Here is a 19,644-nt window from a genome sequence, read left to right on the forward strand (position 1 = left end):
AGCAGATCTAATCTGAGGCAGGGGCCCAATTAAGGAAAGGAAATTGACTGGGTGTGTCTGTATTTTCTACTCAAAATGGAGTGATTCCATATTCTTTCTTCAGAATGGAGTGATTCTATATTTATTTCCCTGCACTTCCTCTAAAAAAGTAACATTTACTGACCACCACAATGTTTTTTATTCATTTCTTTTAGTGTTTCTGAATGCCAAGGAGTTGCAATTTTGAACGAATTCATTATTTTTTCAAGCTTTTCATCTGAGTTTGTTCTACATCATAAAATGTCTGAGTGAGTGCTTGTCCTAGACTGGTGATTCCATACTTTTTGCTAGGGATTGTATTTGGTTTCAAAGTGTAAAGTCACAACAAGGCTAGAGCCTTCCTTCTAAACCAGGCCGTTTAGAAGAAGAAAAGAGGCAGCATGTGTTTTTTGGACTGTCAACACTTTCCTGTGAAACACAGACTGTGTTCTGGAACCGCTCTCACTAAGCAGCTTCTTGCTCACGTTTTGCTGGTTCTATAGTTTCCAGCAGAGTCCACTACATTTCTCACAGTTCAATTAAAAATATCAGTAGAAAACACGCTGCAAATTTATACTTAGACCACAAATAAGTATGTCAATCTTACTTTCAGCTAGCTATTTTTCGTATTTCAAGAAATCAGAGTCAAATTTACTTGAAGTGCGGGCAGATAATTTCACTTACTTCTAGTAGATTTAGACTGAAAATAAGGAAATTGAACTCGCTTTAATGAGGTATTTTTTCAAGCTTTATTTCTGAGTTTGTTCTACATAATAAAATGTCTGAGTGAGTGCTCATCCGAGACTGGTGATTCCATACTTTTTGCTAGGGGTTGTATAAGCACTGATTTTCTCAGGGGTACAAATACTTATCAACCCCAGTAAATTACAAATAAATTATTGAAAATTCATACAATGTGAGTTCCGAATGTTTTTTCTCGATTATGTCTCTATAAGTGGAAATGCATCTATGATTGAAATTTCAGACCTCTAGCTATTTTCTAAGTGGGTGAACTTGCAAAATCACAAGGACTGCAAATACTGCAAATACTCACTGTATACGTATTTATTCCATTTTTTTTTTTTATCGAGAGAAAAAAACTTTTTATTTGTAAAGTAAATTTTAACGCAAGCACTTTTGTACTTGTTTTTTTTTTTTTTCTTATATACTTGTACTTTTACTTAAGTATTTTTTGCACCTGTATCTGTACTTTTACTGACGTAAAAAAAAAAAAAAAAAAAAGTGAGTACTTCATTCACCACTGCCTCTCAGATACAGAAGGTGGCAGCAGTGCGTCTGGTCCAAATCCTTTTCTACCTATCCCTTGTCAATCAGTATCCCACGTGGTCAGGGGCGGGCTTTTCTCAAGTAGAACGTGTAACTTTTAATGAGACAAACAATTGCATGTTCTCCAGTGGTGGTTGCACTCAGGTCTGCAAGAGACACGGGAAACGCGCACCCTTGTAATGCGGCAAGCTCCACGTTAGGAGGCACCGCTTTACCTCTGTGGGATCCGTGTCGCAAGCATCTTTTCGTGGCGAGAAGCCGGTGTGTCTCTGGCCGGATCATGTGCAAGTGTCACACGCGTCAATTTTAGGAGGACGGAGCCGAGTTCAGACGGAGCCTGTTCAAGGAGTTTCACTTAGTGCGCCATTACCTGTCAAGTTGCCCATCTTCTCAAGCAGGATTTCAGCATGGATTCTTTGCCCGACTCTGCCGGGGACAGCAAGTCGTCCGCGTGTCAGTGTGCACCTAAGCCGGGTGTCTACCGGTGGTCTCCCGGACTCCCTTTAGTCGTCTGCGTCCTCATGTCACTGAGCTCCATCAGCGTGTGTCTGTTAATGAGCTTCAAGACCTTCCAGTTGGAGCAGAGACTGAAGATGGAACTGGAGCGAGTGCCCGCCTTCCAAACCGGGCATGGGACTTTCCTCAGCGAGGATGGGAGCCTGGTTCCGGAGTTGAGCGCCTCCGTGGGGAAACTTGTGGAAGAGGTAAATTGGCGTCATTTGGGTTGTACTGATCACACTTGACAGGTGACCAACTGACCACGTACACAAATGGAAATTTTATTCATAAACACTTTCCCCCCCTTGTTTGATGCCAATTACACGTATTATTTTTGTGTAGTTGTCTTGAAATTTCAAAAGGAAGCACATTCAACTACCTACAACTGTCATCTGTGATTTATTTACACATCATTCCTAGTTATGAAGCACTAAGTGAAATAGTCAATCTCGTCCAGGCCTACTAAAAGTTAAAGAAATAAACCAATATACTAAACATTGACTGTAAAAGTGTTAAAAGGGTGTTAAATTGTATCTTTATAAAATCTGCAACAACAAAAATAATTCGTATAGTGAAAAGTGCGGAATGAAGTTATTCATACAAAAAAAAGATATTAAACTGAACAAAATATCAGGCAAATACCATGACTAAAATATGAAATAGAGATGAAAACATAGGCGGATTTTGACTTTTGAGCCAAGGGGGAGCAACATGTTGATGACCCCAAAACGCAGTCTCAGCAAAGAAATTAATTTACAAGAATATTTATAATAAATTGAAAATGATCGTTTTTTTGTTTCCCATCATTCTTCAGCGGAATTCTAAATCAGGCTGCTTAGGACAACTATACTTTTCGCCAAGATGGTCATCCATTCAACATGGTACACCTGCCGGTGTCGTGCCAATGTAGTTACCCCAGTCAAAAATTGTATCCCCTGAGCGGAGCCATATGGAGGTAGATTTGTGTCTTCATTATTCGATTAAAAAAAAGTGTTTGGATGATTTAAAAAAATAATTTGAAACTCAAAAGAATGCATTTGAAAGCTATTTTTCTTTGATTTTCAATTTCATTTTTGATTGAAGTAATGTTGTTTTTGCGTTTGGGCCACATTTTGGTTAGGACATTTGTGTCTTTATTATTCAATCAAAAAACAAGTTGCTTCAAACAAAAAAATATAAATTTTCAAACGAAAAATCACTTCAATCAAAAAAAGAAAAATTTCAATCATAGAAAAAGTTTTTGAATGTGAAAAAATATTTGAGACTCAAATATTTTCATTTGAACATTTAATTTTTAATTTTAAAAGTTTTCTTTGATTTTAGCAATCCTTTTGTGTTTGGGCCATATTATGGGTAGGACATTTGTGTCTAAATCATTCAATCCCCCATGAAGTTGCTTCAATCAAAACAAAATATTTTCAAACAAAGAAAAAAATCATGTGTTGGCTCCGATGGCGGGGGAAGATGCTCGCCAGACCTGGCAGGCCCAAACGTATTGTGAGGGTCTGCTGGGAACGTCTGGCAGAACCCCCCTGTCAGAAAGAGTTTCAACACCCACCTCCGGCAGAACTTCTCCCTTGTCCCGAGGGAGGTGGGGGACATTGACTCCGAGTGGGCCATGTTCCGCACCTCTGTTGAGGCGGCCGATCAGAGCTGTGGCCGTAAGGTGGTTGGTGCCTGTCGTGGCGGCAATCCCCAAACACGCTGATGGACACCAGTGGTAAGGGATGCCGTCAAGCTGAAGAAGGAGGCCTATGGGGCCTTTTTGGCCTGTGGGACTCCGGAGGCAGCTGACAGGTACCGGCTGGCCAAGCGGACTGCGGCTTTGGCGGTCGCCGAGGCAAAAACAGAAGGGGGACCGGAGGGTGTGTTCCAAAAAGAGGGATCACACTCCTCAGCCTCCTTTGTAAAGTCTATTCAGGGGTGCTGGAGAGGAGAGTCCGCCGAGAAGTCGAATCTCGGATTCAGGAGGAGCAGTGTGGTTTTTGTCCCGGCCGTGGGACAGCGGACCATCTCTACACCCTCGGCAGGGTCCTCAAGGGTGCATGGGAGTTCGCCCAATCAGTCTACGTGTGTTTTGTGGATCTGGAAAAGGCGTTCGACCGTGTGCCTCCGGCAGTCCTTTGGGGGGTGCTGCGGCAGTACGGGGTACCGAGCCCTTTGCTAAGGGCTGTTCGGTCCCTGTACGACCGGTGTCAGAGTTTGGTCCGCATTGCCGGCAGTAAGTCTAATTCGTTCCCAGTGAGGGTTGGACTCCGCCAAGGCTGCCCTTTGTCATCGATTTTGTTCATAATTTTCATGGACAGAATTTCTAGGCGCAGCCGAAATGTTGAGGGGGTCCGGTTTGGTGACCTCAGCATTGAATCTCTGCTTTTTGCAGATGATTTAGTGCTGTTGGCTTCATCAAGCCGTGACCTCCAACTCTCACTGGAGTGGTTCGCAGCTGAGTGTGAAGCGGTTGGGATGAAGATCAGCACCTCCAAATCCGAGACCATGGTCCTCAGTCGGAAAAGAGTGGAGTGCCTTCTCCGGTTCGGGGATGAGATCCTGCCCCAAGTGGAGCAGTTCAAGTATCTTGGGGTCTTGTTCACGAGTGACGGTAGGAGGGAGCGGGAGATCGACAGGCGAATCGATGCAGCGTCTGCAGTAATGCGGACTCTGCACCGGTCCGTAGTGGTGAAGAAGGAGCTGAGCCGAAAGGCAAAGCTCTCGATTTACCAGTCGATCTACGTTCGTACTGAAAGAACAAGATCCCGGATTCAAGCGGCCGAAATGAGTTTCCTTCGCAGGGTGTCCGGGCTCTCCCTTAGAGATAGGGTGAGAAGCTCGGTCATCCGGGAGGGACTCTGCATCGAGCCGCTACTCCTCCGCGTAGAGAGGAGCCAGCTGAGGTGGCTCGGGCATCTGGTTCGGATGTTTCCCGGACGCCTCCCTGGAGAGGTGTTCCGGGCATGTCACACCGGCGGGAGGCAATGGTGACGACCCAGGACACGCTGGAGAGACTATGTCTCTCGGCTGGCCTGGGAACGTCTTGGGATCCCGCCGGAGGAGCTGGTTGAAGTGGCTGACCCCGGAACAAGCAGAAGATAATGGATGGATGGATGGGAAAAAAATCATTTGAAAAATAAAATTGCCCTCCCCTATTTTTCAATTTTTTTTTTAAATATTATGCAAAGCAAATGACCGTCTAAGGTGCTAGTCACATGATCTGTTTTCAAAAAAATATTTTGTCACTTTATAAAAATATTTTTTTTTGTTCATTTCATTCATTTTTGATGTTTGCTTTATTGCTTTGCAACTTTTATATACTGTATATAGGAAAGTCAGTTACATGCAATGACACTTTTTGGCCACCGGGGGGGTGGCTTCCTTGGCCCCCCCCTTAAACGCCGCTTATGGATGAAAAATTTTTTAATCACAAAATTTGTTTCATGTTCACTGTTCTTTAATATTGAAAATAGTTACAGTGCTGCTCAAAAGTTTGTGAACCCCCTCAACATTTTGGAATTTTCTATTATTTCAACCTGATTTCCTAATCAATCAATTCAGTAGTTTTTTTTTGTTTTTTTAACAGTTGTGTTGTCGAGACTAAATTAAAAAGAGTTTTCATCAACTGATGTAGGTGCAAAATTGAACTGTTTGGTCACAACCAAAACCGCCATGTCTGGCGAAAAGTCAACACTGCATACCACCAAAAGAACCTTCTCCCAACAGTGAAGCATGGAGGTGGGAATGTCAAGATCTGGGCTTGCTTTTCATCCTCAGGACCTGGACAACTCCACATAGTCCAGGGAATCATGAATTCTGAGGAATATTGTCAAATCCTAGAACATAACCTGACGCCATCTGTTTTGAAGTTAAAGCTTGGCAGAAGGTGGATCATGCAACATGATAATGATCCAAAGCATTCCAGCAATACAACCAAGGAATGGCTGAAAAAGAAGAAGATTCGTGTTCTGGACTGGCCCAGTCAAAGTCCTGACCTAAATCCCATTGAAATGCTGTGGCGGGACCTGAAGCGAGCAGTTCATGCCAGACGCCCATCAAACCTCTCTCAACTGACTGCGTTCTGCAAGGAAGAATGGGCAAAAATCCCCCAAAGTAGATGTGAGAGGCTGATTAGTCACTACAGAAACCGTTTGGTTGAGGTAATCTCTGCAAAAGGAGGCGCAATATCCTATTAACTGAAGGGGTTCACATACTTTTGCACACATGATATCTGAGTTTTTCTTAAATCAACCACTTTTGTTAAATAAAGAATGACAATATAACTATTTCTTTTGTTTCAGTCCATTATTTGGAATGTCAGTATTGTGGATTTGGGTATAACTTAACATTTAATAAGGTTATTTTAGTTTTTTTTACAAAAAATCTGACCATCGCTGTGGGGTTCACAAACTTTCGAGCAGCACTGTAAATGTGGACTGCTAGTGGTTATGGTGCCTTAATCAGGCACTGCCGTGTGCCTGATGCTGATATTAAATAATATCATATGGAGCAGAATCACACAAAATCCAATAAAGATGTATCAGAATGTCCTGCAGGTAGTGGTAGTGTGGTTCCCCTGGCTTACTTTTTGGGGCTGGTTGGGGAGTTTTGTCCTAACGGGGGATCATCATGGGTCCTTGGGCATGGATAGTATCCCTTCGAGTTGCTCAACTGGGTGGATGTGCTGGCTCATCAAAGAGCGTCACTCAACTAGACATGTTCCGATTACTGGTTTCAAACATCAAGGTTTCAAAACCGCAAAATATTTCCGTCATACCGTCCCTGAGGTATTAGCTATTTTTATGTCCCCAAACTCAACTTTTTTCCCCATCAAAGACGAAATCGCTGGAATGGGAATACTTCGGCAAAAGAAAAGTGACAAACGGCCGCGGCTTAGAGGAAGAGGGCCAACAGACATCTAAAACGTTTGCGGAGGGTGGCTGCTGAAGAGGCAATACCTCAAATACTGTATTACCGTATTTTTAGTAAACACTGTCATGAACGTTTCCCACCAGCTACGAGAGTTAACTCCAGTGTGTTTACTGTGTCTAGCGGTGGTAAAACGTGGTGTTTTTTTTCCTCCCGTGCAACTGTCTGTGTTTAGAATGAGTGTGTGTGTGTATAATGTAAACATGATACGTGAAAATAATTCAATTATTTCTGATGGTAATAATGTTGAGCTGTGGCACCTAAAGGACTGCATTTATTTTAATTATATTTAGAATATTTTGTTATCTTTTAAAATTTGTTTTAACTTAACATTTTACTTATGTTCCAATTTGCTAATGTTTTGAAAATAAAAATCCTGTTCGATGAATTTTTTTTTTTTTCTTTTAAACCCAGATATCTCAAAGTAACACATTTTAAAGCTGTAATTGCAATACCGTGATATTTTAGCTTAAGGTTATCATACCGTCAGAATATCATACCGACACATGCCTACACTAGACCTGATACAATACTGGGGCACAGCGGGACACCAGCGAGCAAGCAATTTTTTCTTTTGTTTGAGCACTTTTTTATCATAAAAAGTCAGAAATTGTGCTTTAAACTATACAATATATACGTTAATTAAACCAAAATATAGTTTTCTGTCAAATAAAGTTTTTAATTTTTCAGCCATCAGTATTCAAAATCAAAATTGGGACATTCCTTGTTGATAGTCAATTCACCTCTGCTTAGGCTCATCAACCATCTCTCCATCACCGTTTCCTGCACTCTGCTGCTCTACTTCATCTGAACAGAAATGGGGTTGTATCACTGTAACTGTTATTCAATTAATCAGTGTTTCTCAACTGGTAGGTTGTGACCTAAAAGTGCTTTATGTTGCCTAGCTTACCTCTCTCATTCCTCCTGGCTGATTTATCCTTGCTGTGAGTAAATAACTGCCTAATATCCATTCGCAAGAATAATGCTGTTTGAGTCAAATAGAAATAAATAATAATAATAATAATTAAAGAGACTGTAGTAACAAATAAAATCTGTGTAAATCAGCCAGAAAATAGGATGAGCACACAAAAAAATTGGTAGAGGTTATATATCCCAAATTAGTTCATACAAATTGATTCTATTCATTTTGGTCAGATAAACAAATAACGGTAAATAGCATCAGTATTGATACAGTTCAAATACCACACACATTTTAACACAATGTTAGACAAAGCTCTCGAGTGAGAGCCTCTCACTCACATTGCATTTATTTGTCACTGTATTCATAGCCAGTTAACTAAAGGACGGCAGCTATGTACATGAAGTGAATAGAGTAATATGACCATATTTGATAGGCATATTCTGTAGATTATGCTATGTAGACTTAAAACTCAGAAGTATTTTATTTATTTATTTATTTATTTTATCAGTGAAATTTATACTGGGACATGTGCCCCCAGTAAAATATGTCAGGCAACGCCCATGGGGTCATCCACAGGTGTAAAATATGGTGATGATGGGTGGGTTCAACCCACTCAATAATCCAAACCAGCAACCCCCCCCCCCCCCCCCCCCACAATATGATATCAAAAATATTTAAAATGAATAAATTCTTCTAACGCACGATAAAATAGGGTCCTTCCATCACGCCGTAGTTTAGATTTCAAATCTAGACCCTCTCTCATGGTAGAATGCCCGCCAGCTCTGTGAGAGATCCAGAAATCAATGTTCCTTGCAAAACTTAATATTGGGTTTTAATGGCCCAAATGGGGCATGTTGAGGCGGTGTGACGAACATGAATCCATTTGGCTGCTTGGCGTGGCCCATTATGGTTGTTTTTAAGCATGTTTGGATGAAAATGCAATGATGAACCTCCTGGTGCCATGCGTAGCTCTCGTGGCCACAGTATATGCGGGTAAAAGCACACGGAGGTTTGGGGTGGAATCCCAGTGTCAAGCGAAACGTAACTTTGGCTCTTTTAGGCCAAAATGTGGCACTCTGAGGCAGATTGTGGCATTTATTGTCATTTGTTGAACTGCTATATTCAGATAAACTTTGAACGTGGACGTGTTGAATAAAAGAATGTGAACGTTTTTAAGCACCACGAGAACCTCCGGCATCGAGGCTCCAGGCTTTTCATGTTTCCCTGCCTGTCCTCTGTTGCCTATGTAGCTATTCTGTACACCAGATGACTAGAACACATGTATAGAGTGGGTACAATTACAAATTGGCATTACGAGACACATATGTATCCCAATATGTTTTGCTGTTGGACAGCTGTCCATCAACAGCTGTTGATGCTGGAACTGTGACACAGAGAATATTAAGATGTCAACTCACCAATTCCTTACAGGACACCAATAGCACTTCTTGCACAGTCACCCTGCCCTGTCATATCTAAGTCTTTCCTATCTTCCCTCCCTTTTCTTCCTGCACTGTCGGTAAGATGTTGTATCCTTCCCTCACAGGGTGTTGGCTAGGTAAATCAGGGTTTATGCAGGTCATTAAAAAGCATTAAAAGTCATTCAATGGATTTTGTCAAAATTCTGTATTTTTGAATAAACACCACAGTATATACAACCACAGACATTGTGCGAATTTTAAACTCCCATGTGGCACACAGTTCCATTATTTAAAGTCATGCAGATCTTCCTTCTGCATGAACAAGCAGAAAATAAACAGGACACTGCTGTTTTATTTTCTTCCTAATAAATTGGTTAGTTAGCATAAATTCACTTACAAAGACTTCATCTTCTTCTTTGACTTCTTCTTTGCATGTTTTGCAGAAAGTCATGGTACTGATGCCAAAAATTCGAACGGCAAGAGATGTTGGGCAAGAATGCGTCTGTCCTCCAGGTATGTCTCACTGTTCTCATAATGTAAATGGACACTCAAATGTTTCTCTCAGTGACAGTTTGAAGGCCAATTGTGTGTTTGCCAGCGATACTTTTGGCACTGGTCCTTATGTTTCTTTTTCTGTGTTGGAGCCTTCAAGTATTTTCCGTCAGCTTTTATTGTGACAGCGGTAATCGAACACTTGCTCTCCTGACAGTGGGAGATGCTCACTTTGATCCATTTGGCTCCTTACTGACGCAAAGAGCAGAGTGTGAGCGCCACTATGATACTCCTTCCAAGTGTCAATGTAAAGTGGATGTTCTATTTAGGTCCGATTTCCCCAAACTGGGGTTGTGTCACAAGTCAGCATTGGGTTCAGTCATACGGTTGTCAGAAATTGTACAAAAGGTTATAAACATGGTGAGATGGGCCTTTTCTTCATTAATGTTTAGTATAATACAGTAGATTAGTGTCTTTTCTGATGTTTATTGTAAGTTTGGACACAATTATATGAAAAGGTGCTGCCAACCCTTTGACTGGTATGGTGTGAAAATGTGGTAATGGATAACGGTGACCTCTAAGATCATGTTTCCTTGGCATTGGTCAAGCTCTTGATTTCAAGATTGAAGACATTTGTGAACTAGTTAAAAGAAAAAAAAAACGTGCTTGCCCGCTTCCCTTTCCTAGAATAGAGAATTTGCTGCCCTCATACAATTTCTGGCAATAAGAATGAATGTAAATGGAGCTATTCTATTCTCGAGATAATTTTATGCCGTCACATTATCTAGTGTTTGCAGTGGCGGTTCTGGGATTTTTCTGAAACATTGGCCACATGTAACCTTCAGGGGCCAAGTGTCGCTGCCATCTTTGTTAAGTGTTTGTTTTGGTCAATAAGGCAATACGCACATTATCCTGCATGTGGCGGTAAAAACATCTTTGCTTGACACTCTCAAGCAGAGTTGAACCAGTAATGTTTGTAACAATTCATATTTGACCACACTGTGTGGAAGTAAGGGTAAAAAACATCATTCTATCATTGCAATTTTGAGGGGTTTACGATACATTGCGAATTATATTGCGAAATTAGAACTGGAAGAATTTTCACCAGATAACTTGAATAGCTCTGTTTGAGATAGGCCTGAATGATTTTGGAAAAAATTATAATTGCGATATATAATGCTAAGGCGCCACACTTTTTGCATTGGTTGCACTGGTGCGTCTAACCTTTTTCTTATGGTGCACCAGCAAGAAATGTAGGCGCACTCACATTTTTCATTGCATCACTTTTAACGCCATACCTTTTATCACTCTCCATATCATTCATATCATTCATCCATCTTTTAAATCGCTTATCCTAACGAAGGTTGCTGGGGTGCTGAAGCCTATCACAGATAACTCCAGGAAGAAGGCGGGGTACACCCAGGTCTGTTTGCCAGGCACTCACAGGGCACAAATAGACCCACCAAGCATTCACGCGCACATTCACACCTACAGACAATTTAGTGTTTAATCAGCATACCATGCACGTTTTTTTGGGTTATGGCAGGAACCTGGAGAAAACTCATGCCCGCCGCCTTCATCATGTAAATTTCTACTTTTAAACAAGAAAAACGTAGAAAAATGCTCTTCTCTGTTAAATGCTTCATTGAGTGAGTCCACTCAAATTCACTCATGCTTTGACGCTCAAGCTGCCGAGAACAGCCTCTCACTCACACAATACATGCGTTGCCACAGTACACTTCAGACTAGTCTACCACTAGTGTTAACGATAAATAACCGGAGGTGGGTAGTAACGAGTTGCATGTATTCCGTTACATTTACTTGAGTAAGTTTTGAGAAAAAAATGTACTTCTAAGAGTAGTTTTACTTAGCCTTACTTTTACTTGAGTTGATTTGTGAAGAAAAAAAATGCTACTCTTACTCCGCTACTTTTTGCTTCACAAGAGTAGTTACATTTTTCCCCTTCATTCTACATATTAGATTTATAATTGTTTTGCCCACGATGCCAAGACTAGCTTGACCAATTTCACCCATGAGACGTCGCAAAAATAATCACATGACTCTGTTAAACCAATCTGACGCAAGCTTGCCACTCTATGATCATGTCAGCCTGTCAATCTCATGGCGTCTTTAAAGCACCGTAAGAAATGAAGAATTTGACATGGAACGCTGCCCTCAACATGACTCAAAAGCGCATATTTTAACCTCTCTCCCACTTGTTATTTGGCACCAATTGACCAAAGAAAACCGGCGATATGATCCTTTAAATTTCATAATTGTTACTACAAAATAACTTTTCAACTTTTCGAACTCGTAACGATTTTCTTCACGAGAGGGCACTCGTGCTCTTTGGACGAATAATGCGTCGTTTCTTTTTTTTTTTTTTTCTCTCGCCAGAATTCAATGATTTTTTTGTTTTGTGTTTAATTGACTTAATGTTGTTATATAATGGGTTATTGTACAGTATCATTATAACATCAGTTCATACAGATACTGTAAGTTTGTGTTGAGAGAAAAAAAAAATACGATGTTTAATAAAAAACAAAAATAAGCAGTTACTCACAATGTTACTCATTACTTGACTATTCTTTTCACTGGATACTTTTTTACTAGTACTTGAGTAAATTTTTTGGATGACTACTTTTACTTAATTAATATTATTTGAAGTAACACTACTCCTGAGTAAAATTTTTGGCTGCACTACCCACCTCTGTGAATAACTCATTTGTGCATTTGATCGTAGTAGAGCTACCGAGTCTTCTCTGGTCAGATCAAAGCTTCAAACCAGTGAATTATCGTTAACTTTAAGTACCAAAAGCCAGCTGTACCGATGACCAAGAAAAACAGTTTGGTTGCACTTGGGGTTGTTTCGATCATGTTTTTTTGCTCCCGATCCGATCACGATCGTTTTAGTTTGAGTATCTGCCGATCCCGATATTTCCCGATCCGATTGCTTTTTTTTTGCTCCTGATTCAATTCCAATCATTCCCGATAATTTTTCCCGATCATATACATTTTGGCAATGCATTAAGAAAAAAATGAATACAACTCGGACGAATATATACATTCAACATACAGTACATAAGTACTGTATTTGTTTATTATGACAATAAATCCTCAAGATGGCATTTACATTATTAACATTCTTTCTGTGAGAGGGATCCACGGATAGAAAGACTTGTAATTCATAAAGGATAAATGTGACTTTGTATATTGTGACTAAATATTGCCATCTAGTGTATTTGTTGAGCTTTCAGTAAATGATACTGCAGCCATTTAACCTCTGCCCAAATGCATGATGGGAAGTGCAACCATGACTATGCGTAGGGGCACCTATTGATATATCTTCTCTGCGTTGGGAAAGAACATAGGGTGTTAAGGAAATTATCAACTTCTACCTTTCTTCCCCACATTGCCTCCCACGTGATTTTTAATTGCAGAGAGAGGTATTGTAAGGCTTTAGCCACATAAAAAATGGTTCCAAAGGCTGTCAAAATTCTCTCTACACATTATATGCTCCCTTTAAGCCCTATCTATAGGTAAAACAGCGTTTTTATAGATTATTATTTATCGTGATTAATTAAAAAAAATTAATTACTGTTGTTAACGCAATAAATTTGATAGCCCTACTTTAAGCCAAAACTACTTTGGATGAGTGTAAGACATTTTGTCTGTAACGTTAAATACTATTAGAAAACGATTTAAATAAAATATATATACATATTCAAAAAAAGGCATGTCCGATATTTTTTTTGCCGATTTCGATACTTTGAAAATGACGTGATTGCACCCGATCGTTCGGGATGTCTTTAGTTGCACTGCTTAGCAGGAGGGAGAGTGAGAGGCTGTTGTGCTGTATGAGCATGAAGCAGAAAAACAAGTTTGCATGTTAAAAAAGTACAATCAAATATGGCATGTCCTTGCGATGCGAGTATTGCGCATCTGCACAACGCGCTGACGATATTCAAACGATATATCTTTCAGGCCTACTCTAGAAACAACATTCTCTCATTCTCTCTCACTTCAGAAAAGAAGGATTCACCTATTGCAATGCTTAATGCTAAAATGGGAACAGGGGCACTTCAGGGGCCATTCAAATTAGAGGTGGGGCCACTGGCCCCACCCCTAAAACCGCCACTGAGTGTTTTTATAAGTTAATGAACATTTGGGTCTTTCTTTACTGTTATACATGTGTTAAAGTGACTTTCCAACTGTTCTTTGTGATGTGAATGGTGTCAAAAAAGCTGCAAAAGTCAAAGAAAAATCCCAAGGCACACCCAGAGTTTATCCTTTAATTCTCAGTGAGCTGAGATTTCTGGTTTTATTCTTTTTGTATTTTCTGAAATACGTGCAAATTGAATGTTAGGACATTGCACTGTATTTATTTTTGTAAGGTTGAGTCCTGCAAAATACAAGTTTTGCGCTTTTTGTCTTCAGCTGAAAAGTTGTGGGAAATCCTGACCTTGCTACTTTTGTGCCTAACCTAAATAGACAGGATTACATTTGCTGCATATTTTCATCCTTTCTTTAAAATCCAGTTGCCCTTATCAAAATGCTGTGGATTTATATTTATATGATCCCTATCTGCAGATTTGGGTGGGATTTTCTCTCATAGCTCCTCATTTCCCCCAGTCAACAACAGTGAAACAGGTGAAAGTGTTCAAAGTGGAATTTCTGGCCTGTTGTCAACAAGTTCTGCTTTCAAGTGTGAACTATTGTTTGCCAAGTTGGAGTTTGTCTTTGATTGACTGGTCCATCCACAGCCAAAGCTACTGTTGCTTTTATGTTGCGACTGTGCGCACGTCATTAAAAAGTGGATTTGGACCAAGCTGTTTTTCCTATGGCAATACAGGTTTGTGTAAACTTGTTGACCTTTGAAATGTACATTTTGATTTGATAATTCTATCTGGTGTCCAATTTCCTCCTTGGAAAGACGTAACCAGATATGGGTATAGTAGCCAAAGATTTTACTCAAGAGTAGTGTTACTTCAAAAATATTACTCAAGTACAAGTCAAAGTAGTCATCCAAAAATGTAGTCAAGTACAAGTAAAAAAAAAGTATTTGGTGAAAGGAATATTCAAGTAACGAGTAACATTGTGAGTAACTGCGATGATGTTTAATTATTTGGGTTTTTTTTTTTTAAACATATTTTTTTCTCAGCATAAAGTATATGAAGTCTTATTATTATACTGTACTATAACCTATTACATAACCACATTAAGCCAAAGAAAAATAAAATCATTGGATTCCGGCAAAAGAGAAAGAAATTGAAAGAAATCAAGCATCAGTCATCCAAAGAGCATGAGTGCCCTCTAGTGGAGAAAACATATTTCCTATTATGACATTAAAAGGGTCATATCTCCGATTTCCCTGGTCAATTGGTTCCTAATAAAAACTGGGAGAGAGGTTAAAATCCGTGCTTTTGAGTCATGTTGACGGCAGCACTCTGTCCAGTGCTGCAACAATAAATCGATTAGAAAAAAGCTTCAAATTCAATTTGGCTGCGTCGATTATTTGTTTAATTAGAGTGGCATAGTAATGATTTGTTTTAGAAGTGTTGCATTTAGTTTTATTGATTTGGAAAGATACACTAGCCCCTTGGTAAGGGCTGTTTGGTGCCATGGTCAAAGTTTGGTCCGCATTGCCGGCAGTAAGTCGAATTCGTTCCCAGTGAGGGTTGGACTCCGCCAAGGCTGCCCTTTGTCACAGCTTCTGTTCATAACTTTTATGGACAGAATTTCTAGGCGCAGCCGAAGCGTTGAGGGGGTCCGGTTTGGTGGCCTCAGCATTACATCTCTGCTTTTTGCAGATGATGTGGTGCTGTTGGCCTCATCAAGGCGCGACCTCCAACTCTCACTGGAGCGGTTCGCAGCCTAGAGATCATCGGTCTCAGTCATCCAGTTGTCGAGCCAACTCCTCCGAGAGGAGCCAGGCGAAGTCGCTCGGGCATTTGGTTCGGATGCCTCCTGGACGCCTCCCTGGAGAGGTGTTCTGGGCATGTCCTGCCGGCTGGAGGCCCGGAGACGACCCAGGACACGCTGGAGAAACCATGTCTCTCGGCTGGCCTGGGAACGCCTTGGGATCCTGTCGGAGGAGCTGGGTAAAGTGGTTGGGGAGAGGGAAGTCTGGGCTTTCCTGCTGAAGCTGCTACCCCCGCGACCTGACCCGGATTAAGCGGCAGATGAGGATGAAGATACACTACCCTCTGATGGCATCAGTAGGCTGAATCCAGCTATTCCCTTTTCAGGCCAACATAAGACTTTGAGTTTTTGTTTGAGTTAATGTTTGTTTTTGCATTTGTAATTTAGTTTAGTGGCATATCTAGATATTTTTGTAGGAATATGTTTGTACAATTTGTTTTGAGAAATGTAAAGAAAAAAAAGCATTTTACAGAATTTACACTGCAGATTTTTGCTATGCAAGTCATGATCAACTAAAATTACACATCAGTTTGACTAATTATACATTTAATCGATAGCTGCAGCCCTATCTTCGTCAAATAATTTAATTTTTATGGTGCTTCAAAGACTCCACACGATTGAACAGGCCGGCGTGATTTTGGAGCGGCAAGCTTGAATCTGGTATAATAGTCATGTGATCATTGTTGCAACGTCTCATTGGTGAAACTGGTAGAGGCATTGTTGGCATCGCTGGCAAAAAAAGTATAATCTAATTTGTAGAATAAAGAGGAAAAATATAACTATAACTAGTGTAACGGTGTAGGAGTAGCGTTTCTTCTTCACAATCTACTCAAGCAAAAGTAAAAAGTATGGCTTAGTAAAGCTACTCTTAAATGTAATTTTTTCTCAAATAGTAAATGTAACAGAGTAGATGTGAAAAGGTAACTAGTAAGCCTGAAAGATATATTGTTTAAATATTGCCGTGCGCAGTATCGCAATTTTGCAAGGACGTGCGATAGGTTTTTCATTTTATTTTTATTTTTTAAACCCACGAACTTTTCTTCTCCTTCATGCGCTCGCAAAGCCACCCTCCCTCTCCCAGCTCTGTGTTCCTTAGTCACTCTGGCACTTACTTATTAAAGTTAACGATGTTGACAGATGGTTGTCTTTGATCTTGCAAGAGAAGCGGACTTGACATACGTCAATCATTGTTTAATTTGTTAAATAGTTGCTGCGCAAGGATGCGCGCACTGGAATGAATGTGTGTCGAGACATTCGAGGCAGCCGGACATGGTGTGTCGTGGCAATAAACGCCAGGTCTTGAAGGGTTTTTAATTTCTACCTGTCACTCCAAGAGCCACAGAAGCATTTAATAAACTACTTTATTCTTGTTTAAAAATGATTTGGTGGGACAGTTATGTTTAAAACTGATCATAATTATTACATTTGAAGTACTTAAACACCATTTATTAAAATATATATATACATTTTTTAAAATAATACTTTTGGGGAAAAGTGAAAAAACATGTCTTATATACATCTGAATAAATACAATCTGAATAAATACAATGAACACACACCAAAAAAAAAAAAAAAAAATTGGTGGGTGGAGGGGTGTGCGCTACCTTGCGGTTTTTCACTTATCGTAGCGGGTTCTGGTCCCCTTTAACCGCGAAAAACAAGAGATCACTGTACACCGTGGTCACGGTGAATCATACAAAGTTTTTCAAAACAGCTATTCAAGTCATCTATTGAAAATTTCTTTTAAAAAAATCTTTTTTTTTTTTTTTTTTTTTTTTAATATCGCAATATAATATAGGAATATATCGCAACCCCCCCAAAAACGGACATAACAGAGTGTAACAAAAAATGTGTCGGGCTTAATCATAATGTGACGACGGTGGAGGGAAGGTAGCATTTTTGCACGTTGTTGAAAATGGCATGAAGGGTCAACATTTGCTCACTGTTTGTTTTCATTCAGCTGGTGTTGTGTAACTGCATGAAATCAGCATTTTGATACAAATTTTATTTCTGCGTGTTCTGCTTCATAGCGGTGGTTTTTTGTTTAGTTATACTGGTGCGTCAAAGTGCCTGTGGACTTGCTATGTTTTCATGTCCCGACAATTAGATTGCTCAATCAAGCTTTGTTGGAGTTTCTCCGTAAATTGTGCTGGCTTGTTTGCTTACTCAGGCAGGAACTATTTGCGTGGGTACTCTTGTTTTTATTTGCGAGGCTCACAAGTGGAGGATGTTAGAAGGAGTATTCGCCGGACTTTGCATTTGTGCATCTATTGAAGCAAAGTCTCTGAGAGGGGAGACCTGGGCTTCTCTCTCAACACGACGCTTGTAAGAAGAGAGCCTCCTCTCTCTTTAGCAGCGGATCATACCATTTGAAACTTGAAGCTCATCTCAAAGGCATCCACGCTTGCGTGTATGTGAGAGATCCAGCACCACATGCAGCACGAGTGGCATTTACTTCTGTCATGGCGGCTTTGCCCTTCAACATCAGGGTGCTCACCTTTCAGCTTGCATCAACATGCTGGACCAACAGGGGGCGGCATTCCAGCGACATCGCTTAGAATGATGCTAGTTTAGTCAATGACATAAAACTAGACTGACAGCCACCAAAATCAAGGAGAACAGTACTTTGGTCAGTGTTCAGGGCAGGCGGACCTAAGTCTCTTGACTCCTCTCAGGCCGTTGTGACACTTTTACACTTGCGCAAACAACCAGCCAACAGCCACCGAGGCAAACAGTCCAGCACTTACAAGCTTCAGGTGTTTGCCATTAACGCCCGCACACACACACTCACTACTTGTACACAAACACGGTTCCAGTCTGGGCTAATTACAACCATATGAGCGTTGTATGCGTCCCTGTGCGTAGAGTGTATTGTCATCGCAGCCATTTGCTTTTAAAAGATCTTTAACAGGTTAATTCAGCTGGAGATGGAGTTAGGGTTGGGCTGCCTTGACTCAACCCGCTCTTGGGCACGGATCCAAATTTGAAATGCAAGGCAGTGTTAATACTTTCATGTATGTGTTGAGTTAAAACGCTACTCAAAAAAATGCCCTTAATATACTGATTACATGCAGTGCAGTCTTTAACTCATTCGCTGCCACTGACAGCGATTGCTGCTAAATCCATTTTAAATGACTTAAAATAGATTGGACATTTATCAGCGTCAATTATAGGGGTCGACCGATATATCGGCCAGTTGATATATGGACTTTTTCCAACATTGGCTATCAGCTGATTAACAACAACAACAAAAAGCCGATAAAGGATTTTGATCAGGGTTCTGTGTGGGCAACTGTGCCTACTGCTGACTGACGATAGGACCCCGGAACGACTCTGCAGCAGCTTGAAGGCAGGCTGCTACAGGAAGCTTCAGGCTTGTCTCTTTTGTAAAAAATGTTAAAAATATACATATATCTTGCATGAGAGAGTATGCAATACGTATGTACGCAGTATGTTGTGTTAGCCTTTTAAGGTGTTTACTGAGTGAGCCTTACACTAGGGTGACCATATTTTGATTTCCAAAAAAGAGGACACTCAGCCCGGCCTCAAGATACTTGAATTTTACTCCAAGTTTGGAATGGAATGGAATTTTATTGTCATCATCATCGGTATCATTGGCAATCATTGACAATTACAAAATGTGATATGATTTGCCCGAAGGAACCGAAGAAGAAGACACTCAAGTTCACTCAAAGATGCCTATGTCACTTTAATATATTTAAAGTGTGCCCCCTCACTGTGGATGGAAAACTGCAGTTTGAAGAAAAAAAAAAAGACTATAAAATATATATATATATGTAAATAATATATAATGCAGACCAGTGGAAATGTAGTCCAGTCAATACACATACACACAGTAGGCTATGTGCCAACTAAACATTTTTATAAATTACCAACACTACAATTGTCCTTGACAAATTGTTATTCCCATTCAATTGATATTCTCATTCAAAGTTCTAGATTGCACACAACAATAACCGAAATAAACTGACAAACTATTCAACTACTATTCAATCATTGGCAGCGCACCGATGCGACACCAAACGGGATTTTACAGTCAAAGCTCCGACAGAAGTCAACAGTTGCCATTATATACGTATTTATCGTAAAAAAACTTGGGCAGGCGTTGTGGCCAAATCGTCAACCCAGTAGATGGCCGTAATGCCT

At 40.3% G+C, this 19,644-nt stretch overlaps 1 protein-coding gene across 1 annotated transcript in view; it reads left to right on the plus strand.

Annotated features, from left to right (window-relative positions):
* The first annotated feature begins 1,398 nt into the window (after positions 1 to 1,398).
* The window catches only part of LOC130923779 (collagen alpha-1(XXIII) chain-like), a 300,171-nt gene continuing 281,925 nt past the window's right edge, over positions 1,399 to 19,644 (plus strand). Inside the window, exons 1-2 of the mRNA XM_057849748.1 lie at positions 1,399 to 2,009; positions 9,507 to 9,576. Of these exons, the coding sequence (XP_057705731.1) occupies positions 1,713 to 2,009; positions 9,507 to 9,576 (367 nt within the window). The 5' untranslated portion in view covers positions 1,399 to 1,712. The remainder of the gene's footprint in view (positions 2,010 to 9,506; positions 9,577 to 19,644) is intronic.

The sequence above is a fragment of the Corythoichthys intestinalis genome, chromosome 11 (genome assembly GCF_030265065.1).
Source record: "Corythoichthys intestinalis isolate RoL2023-P3 chromosome 11, ASM3026506v1, whole genome shotgun sequence".
Taxonomy (NCBI): Eukaryota; Metazoa; Chordata; class Actinopteri; order Syngnathiformes; family Syngnathidae; genus Corythoichthys; species Corythoichthys intestinalis.